This window comes from Capsicum annuum, chromosome 3 (genome assembly GCF_002878395.1).
Source record: "Capsicum annuum cultivar UCD-10X-F1 chromosome 3, UCD10Xv1.1, whole genome shotgun sequence".
NCBI lineage: Eukaryota > Viridiplantae > Streptophyta > Magnoliopsida > Solanales > Solanaceae > Capsicum > Capsicum annuum.
Genome location: NC_061113.1, coordinates 238,692,803 through 238,701,288, shown reverse-complemented (window position 1 = coordinate 238,701,288; position 8,486 = coordinate 238,692,803). Strand labels below are relative to the sequence as shown.

General features: G+C 32.6%; 1 protein-coding gene across 2 annotated transcripts; it reads left to right on the top strand.

Annotated features, from left to right (window-relative positions):
- The first annotated feature begins 392 nt into the window (after positions 1 to 392).
- On the top strand, positions 393 to 7,674 carry LOC107866050 (zinc-finger homeodomain protein 2-like). 2 transcript variants are annotated; one of them, XM_047409580.1, is made up of 2 exons: positions 393 to 878; positions 7,232 to 7,674. In XM_047409580.1, the coding sequence occupies exons 1-2, from the start codon at positions 453 to 455 to the stop codon at positions 7,346 to 7,348; spliced, it is 543 nt and encodes a 180-aa protein (XP_047265536.1). In that variant the 5' UTR covers positions 393 to 452; the 3' UTR covers positions 7,349 to 7,674. The 2 variants fall into 2 exon arrangements, with proteins under 2 accessions (XP_047265536.1, XP_016567717.2); XM_016712231.2 differs by having other exon boundaries at positions 393 to 884.
- The last annotated feature ends 812 nt before the right edge of the window (positions 7,675 to 8,486 follow it).

The following is an 8,486-nucleotide window of genomic DNA, read 5'->3' as shown; positions in this document are numbered from 1 at the left end:
AACTTATGGGTCAATTATTGGCGCTTGAAATTATTGTTATGAAATTGAGAATTCATAAAATTAAAATTTGTGACGGCGCCCATGATGTACATAAATAATTAATACTTCCTTCGTTCCACAATAAATTAATTGTTGAATTTTGGCACACATCTTAAGAAAAAAGAAATAAAGACATAAATTTTTTTATGTTTTTCCATTTTTATCCTCTTCAAAAAGCAAAGACACATGATACATCACTCCCAATGCATATTTAATGGAGGATAAATTTGGAAAAAAATTCTAACATTTACCTTGAATTGTGAACCATTCACTTATTTTTAAACACTAAAATTGTTTCAACAATTCACTTATTGTGAAACAGAGGGAGTAGTATACATATATGTGCTTATCATATGTTGTAAGACTATAGTAGAGAGGCAAGACAGTGAAGAAAGAGAAAGAGAAAGAAAATAATGCAAGGAGACAAATCAAATGACATTTACAGAGAATGCTTAAGGAACCATGCAGCCAGTCTTGGCAGTTATGCCACTGATGGCTGTGGAGAATTCACCCTCGATGACCACAACACTTCCCCCGGAGGCAGCTTCAGCTTAAACTGCGCTGCCTGCGGGTGTCACCGTAACTTCCACCGCAAGATCACTTGCGGTGGTGCTAGTTACAGCAACAACAGCCGCGATGATAGAGAAGTCATCATCGCGGCTGACTACTGTCTGGCGACTCAAGAGTCGCCAGCGGTATCAGAGAGGAGCGGAAAGAAGAGGTTTAGGACAAAGTTTACAACAGATCAGAAGGAGAAAATGCTTGCATTTGCTGAGAAATTGGGTTGGACACTACAAAGGAAAGATGAAGAAAATGAGACAGAAAGGTTTTGCAAAGAGGTAGGGGTAAGTAGAAAGGTGTTTAAAGTATGGATGCATAATCATAAGAATAATTCTTCATCTGTATCCAGTAATATTACTGCTAATAATGCATCTTCTCTTACTCAATAGAAGGTCTAATTTCATTTTTACTTGTCAAGGAGTACTAGGTTTAAGTTATTTTTTTCACTTTTGGTTAATTAAATCCACTAATATTATCCCATCTTGTATTAATTGGAGGACTTGAGACATTTTCTTTTTAGCTTGTTCTTTTTCCCTTTACTTCTGATATAATTATAACAATCAATGAATGTCTATTGTGAGGAATGTAAGGTGAGCTTTTTAGAAGTTAAAAGCGCTTATTTTTTAAAATAAGTATTTATTTAGATAGTTAAAGTGCTTGGTCAAGCTTTTAACCCCCCAAAAAGATGTTTTTGAAATTTGAGTAGTAGAAGCGGAAATGAAAAAGTTTTTCTCCAAAAATACTTTTAAAATCTAAAGTTTTTCTCCAAAAACACTTTAAAAATCTTAGCCAACGGAAATGTTATTTCAATATTGGTAAAAGTATATTTCAAATTGATAAGTCAAACACAAAATGCTTTTTTGAAAAATACTTTTCATAAAAACCAGTACTATACATTTCAAAATAAATAAAATGAAACTGTTCCTTGGGTCCAAATGAAACAATCAAACATGTATGTGCGGTGTTTTAGATCTCCATTATTATGGTAGGAGAATTTCTGATGCTTCTTATCCCTTCGGCTTTAATTCAAAAATCTTTGTATGGAGAAACTCTCTTGGGGTCCATCCATATATTAAAACTTGCGTTCAACTTTTTCTCCTCTTTGGTTATCTTTACAAATTAAATAGAGTATTAGTATTCTTGTAGTATTCCTCCAGTCTCAAATAAACATTATTGTGTTATAAATGTATTTACATTATAGTGAATATCTATCAAGATTTAATAAGATCTAACTAATATCTATCGAGATTTGAAGTGTCTTTCTTTTAGTCAGAAACTAGGAGAATTGTCCCCTATAAATAGAGGGGTTTTATTCATTGTATTCTCAATCAAGAAACCTCAAGAGAAATAAGAATTACTCTCTCTATTCTTTCTACTCTTCTTTATTTATTCTTGTTCTTGTTTTATATTTTATAACACGCTATCAGTACGAGACTCTGCCAAATAAGGTGAGATTATAAATCTAAAGGTCAAGGTTAGTAATTCCTTATGTTATTTGTATTTTTCTATTAATGATATAATTATTGTTGGATTTGAGGAAAAATAATTGGTCTGGAACCATTTATGTTTTAAATTCATTCCTCAAGAACAATATTATCAAAAGGGATGATAATATTTGGGTTCAAGTCCCATCAATTTATGTCTAAGACGCCTTTATATGGGTAAGACGTTGAGTTTGAATCTCAATGCACTATATTGATGATATTATGATGGCTAAGTCAAAATAATGTGTTTTTAATGAGAAGTATGAATTATGTCCCATTGAACATGCTCCATTCCATGAAGTGAATGTGGTAGCAATACATGATAAGTCTGAAATATGATAACTTACTTCATTCTTGAAGTGTATGTGATAGCATTGCATAATATGTCTAAAAGAAGACAAGTGATTGAAAGCACGAATACACACGTGGGGTGGGTGGGTGGGGGACAATATGGTAATGATCATCAAAAGTGATGATATTTTCACACGCATATTATGATCATAAGATATGTTAGTGAAACGTTCTCAAGATCATATGTATGCCTCGATTTGCTCCTGAAGTAGCAATATCATAAAAGAGGTTATAAACTATCAATTTGATAGGCTTAAGACACGATTATATTTCATTCATGGGAATGAAAATTTTAATTGTTATAAGCATAGATCCATTCCCTGGGTGAATGTGATGATATTTAGTAAAGCTTATCAATAAAAACGTGTACATGATTGTGATGGTATCACAACTCACCTTCGAAAGAGGCCGAATAATTGAGAAAAGTTATTTTGATATCTACTTCGGAAGTAGTAAATCTGAAATTTATTCATGTAATAGTAAATCTTAAATTTACTAAAGAATAAAGGTACATGTCATGGTAAACTTGGAGTTTACTAGTATAAAAGTTCATAAATTGATATGAACGATTGCGATATTCCAAAGATGTGCATACTGAGTATGTAACATATATTGAAGAATTAGAAAATTCTTCATTACTTTTAATGTTGTTTGTTCTCATAATAAGTTAGTTAGACCAACTTATATTGAGATTGGATCCCTTAAAATCTGAAAAGTATAAAAGGTGAATATGGGCCCGTTCACCAATCATGTGATCTATTAAGATGCTGTCACGACCCAAACCAGGGCCCTGACTGTGACGGACATCCCGAACCATGAAGGCCCAGACGTCCTACTCTATCTGGTAATCATGCACAACATTCATATAATAAAAAAAATATGAAAATATAATTTAATACGGAAACATGGTCAAAACTCTTGGTTCAGTTTAACAATAAGGAATGAAATCCGAAATTAACTAAAAAAACATCTGGAACAGTCTGCGAAATCTCTACTACATAATTAAGTGACAACTGTCTGAAAACTGGGACAAGGCCCCCAGTAGACCAACCAAATGGAATAACATAATCTGAAATAAACAGGCCTTCTGGAACAAAGAAGGCTCACTACTGCACATATTACTTCTCTCTGAAATACTCTACTGCTTAGCTGGATCCTTAGATTGAGCCTCCGAACCTGGGAGGTAGGGGGTCAATACAGATGTACTGGTACGCAAAGTAAATCCAAAATAATAATTTATATTCAACATATATGAGAGCAATTTAAAATAGTTCATAAACACATCGTATAGTAAGAAATCACATGGGCATTTTGAAAGACTCTGTAAAATCATATGAACTCTGTGACACTCTTTGTTTTACTTTTGCGCTAGGTGGTATACCTTACAACTCTGAAATTCCACGGGCTATATGGAATCTGTCATTAACTCGGCAGCCAAGCCCCCAACCCAAGTGTGCCGCAAGGGTCGGAGTCTCTGAATCTGTTATGCCACACGGTCGTCGCCAGCATACAATAATAATCTACCCGTATCGGCAAATACGGTTTTAGGCTAAGAGTTACTTGAACTCAAGCCTTCTTCGGGTAACCACCTAACCTTCTTTATGCCCATTTTTAACTCTTTAAAACATGCATTCTCTGAAAACATACTCTGTTATGACATATATACTTATGGTATCGTCATACCATTGACTTGCAAGTCACATCTCTGAGCCATGGTTAGCTTATTAAAATCTTTGTTTTCAAAAAATAAAGTTTGGGACCACCATATTGATAAATCAGTTCGAAGAACCCTTTCTTTAAATACTCATGTAAACCCATGTATGCAACTCTCTTTGACAATATTTCAATGATACAAGTTGGTCATGTCAAAAATTCTTAATCTTATGCAAATCTTTCTCTCTTTAACAAAACATATTTATGTTAAGAAGCTCCCTCTTAAAATCTCTAAATCATGCTCAAAATACTATGGTATTTGAGTAAACTATTTTCAAGCTATAAATCATGCATTTCAAATCCTTCACATTAATATCATAAACTTAAAGTTATCACAAGAGAGGGATTTCATAAGTTGTACTCTCAAACAATCTTCAATCTAAATCTTCGTACATATAGATATACATGTAAATCAATTTAAAGGGGAAAATGGCCTAAAGATCAAATCACCAATACAATTAAACATTCATAATGTATAATAAAATCATGTATTTCAAAACTCCTTTTCTAAATTCATGCTTGATAATTTTTAAATCATATTCTAGTGTTTACAAGCCCATGTAGTTTTTAGGATAAACCCCACATACCTTAGATTTTGAACTTTGGATGAACACTTGCTTTTGGGACTCTATTTGTGCTTTTGATGGATGATTCTTGAAGATCTTAGTTTGGGAATTCTAATTCTGGAATCAATTTTGGAATTTAATGGTGAAATTTTGAGGGATCTTGAATCTTAGGTTGAGGCCCTAGGGTTTGGTTCTTGAGAGGATTTGAGAGAAAAGATGTATTTTTGGTGAAATGGAGGTTGAATTCAGTGTTTATGGAGTTATGGGGTGAAGGAAAAAATACCAAAATACCCCTCCAAAACCGTTTAGGAAATGCTGAAATTTAAAGGTGACGACCTTGGCTGATAGATCGTCACATATGTTATAACTTATCATACCAGGTCATCACTCAGAGGTTGATTTTGGTGAGTTACTGTCTTGGGCTGACGACATGGCTGATAGGTCGTCACATATGTGATAACTTATCAGCTCAGGCCGTCACTTGTCGACGGACAGATATGCTGAAGTAAAATGTGTATAACTTTTTGCTTCGATCTCAGATTTGAGCAAAATTGGTATCGTTGGAAAGATAATTCGAAGATATTTCATTTTATATATAGTAGGCCACCCAGTTCGTCATATACAAGGAGTTATGATCGATTGAATCTAACTCAAGTTTCGACGCTCACTCAAACTCGAACAATAGGAATGCTTTCAACTCGTCCTTGAGTTTGGGGACCTCTATGATCTCAATTTATGCTCAAATAGGTTCCTACACTACATAATTGATTAACATGCCAAATTTTCATAGGATTTATGGCTTTTGAATCATCTACGCATTGAAACGATAATTTTTCGTTCTAGCCCGAAATGCGGGGTGTTACAGATGCGTCAATATAAGATGATCACATGTGAGTTTATTGTCAACCAAAAGTTTGACATTCATAAAGCTAGATACTCAATAAAATTGAGTTAAGAACATAACTTTCTGATTGTACAATCAAGACAATTCATCTTGATGATCATGATTTAGCATCGAATGCCTTCAATAAATAGTTAAACCATTGAGAACAAAAGCTTCATGTGTTGGTTAAATTATGATTATTTCTTCTCTTTTAATTGGTTCAAGGTCAGGACTGAATTATTCCATCTAATAGTTTTGATGTGCAATATACGATTAGTGAATATATATATTCCTCAAAGAAGGTGGAAGATGTATGTTAGTTTTCCTAACATAAGGGGGAGGTTATAAGCAGCTATGAAATATGTTAGAAATTATCATCAGATCCCCATTCAAAGGATAATTCAAGTCAAATACCGAAAGCATCTCATATTAAGCTGCAAGTGCTCCTATTTTGTGTCCCAAAAGGACAAAGTCTATGCATACGTAAAGCGTGGTAGACTAATCGGTTTCAAATGAAATAATCCTTGAAACGAATAAGGAGCGAATAATCATAATAAGAAGGCAATGCGAGCTTGAAGAGCCTATGGCATAACACTTCATGAAACCTTATAAGAGGTTCAGGTACCTGAAAATAGTTAAGTGATGAGATCTCAAAATGTTATGTCGCATTGTGAACCGTTACAAAATGAAAAATCATCGACGATATCTTTGATATAATATTGGCGCAATATTGTAAAAGATTACAAGGATCTGAATTCTACGTTAATTTAAGCATGTTGACGTAGAAACATATATTAAGTGACCTGAAAGGATGCATTTTGGTAAGCGTAAAACTTATTTGATTTGCAGTCCAGACACTTGAAGATGTCACACTTGACATGTTGGATATTGTCACTTGACAAAAATCCATATGAAAATCTCTAAAGGATTCAAAATACCTGAAGCATATAAAGTTTCTGGGAAACTTGTTTATTATCCTTATGAGAGATAAACTGATGGTTTGAAAATCATTGAAATTCTTGGAGAGTTTTTAAAAGTAATAAGATTATTTGCTGAAATGAGAAATATGAAGTACTATATCTTAGTGCAATTAATGTACAACACTAATATATCTTGCAAATACTACAAGGCCTGATATAGCCTTTTCAGTCAATTTGTTAAGCAAGACATATTTCTGCTCCTACTAGGAGACATCAAAATGGAATAAAATACATGAGTTTATTTTATTCTAAATATTGTAGTCCCGATCTTATTGGTCATGCTGATATTGAGTACTTATTTGACCCGTATAAATCTCGATCTCAAATATGCAATGTGTTCACATATGGGGACACTGTCATATCTTGGAGATATACAAAGCAATGTATCTCACCACTTCATTGAACCATGATGAGAAAATAGCTATTCATGAAGCTAGCCGAGAATGTGTATGATTGAGGTCCATGATATATCTCATTCGAAAAAAATATAATTTGAAATGTGACAATGTACCCACAGTTTTATACAGAGATAATGCAGCATACTTAGCACATCTTAAGGGAGGATTCATAAAAAGAGATAGAACGAAGCACATTTTGCCAAAGCTTTTCTACATACATGAGCTACAAAAGAATGATGATATTAACGTGTAACAGGTTCATTCAAGTGACAATGTGGCTAATTTATTCACCAAATCTTCTCCAATTGCAACTTTCAAGAAGATGGTGCACAAGATCGGGATACAAATGTTCAAGGATGTTCTCATTAGGTAGAGTTAATATGCGCTGAACTCTTTTTCTCTTTCAAGGTTTTGTCCCAGCGGGTTTTCCTTGTAAGGTTTTTAATGATGCAGCCGAAATACGTATTGTTATAGATGTGTACTCTTTTTTCTTCATTAGATTTTTTTTTCACTGGGTTTTTTCTAATAAGATTTTAAAGAGGTACATTATCTATCTAGATATTTAAGGGAGAGTGTTGAGTCTTTCTTTTAATCAAAAACTAGAAGTATTGTCCTCTATAAATAGAGGAGTTTTATTCATTGTATTCTCAATCAAAAATCCCTCAAGAGAAATAAGAATTACTCTCTCTATTCTCTCTACTCTTCTCTATTTATTCTTGTTCTTGTTTTATATTTTATAACATATTGTAATTTTTAAAATAATTATCTCAATAATTTTTTATTTTAGAAATTTAAAAAAAAAAATTAGTGATCTCTTTCTCATTTTACGTTTAGCTGTAATTATTTTTGTAGACTACAAACATCTCAATAGGACATATAAATATTCAAGATAGATAAAATATATATTAAGACATACTTCCTCCATTTCATTTTAGTTGGCTTTCTTTCTAAAAATATTTGTTTCAATTTATCAAGAGATTTTATTATGTTCTTACAATACTACTCTTAACATTAATGATTAAACAAAATGTATTTACTCAAATTTATATTTTCAAAGCATAATTAATTAATAAGGCTAATTTGGTAAAATAAACCCTCTAATTAATATTTTCTTAATGGGTGTGTCAGGTCCATAGGGGCCAACTAATATGAAACGGAGGGAGTAAATAGTAGTACATTCCTTATAGTTGATTTTTTAAAAGAGCGTGTAAAATATAAACACAAGAAATAATTTGACATTAATTTATCGGAGAAGGAAATATCATTTTTTGCTTTTATTTTGTTAAACAATGAGTGACTTGAATAGACTCGCATTTACACCCGTCACTAGTGGTTGGGATAAGTCATACTCGTTACTAGGGTGTGGATTATTTGGATTAAATTAAAAAACCAAACCAAATCGAATTTAATTTGAATTAGTTTTTTTGGTTTGGTTTCAAATTAAGAAATTTTTTGATTATTTTTTAGTTTGATTTCGGATGAAGAAAAGATAAAAAATCGAGAAACCAAAA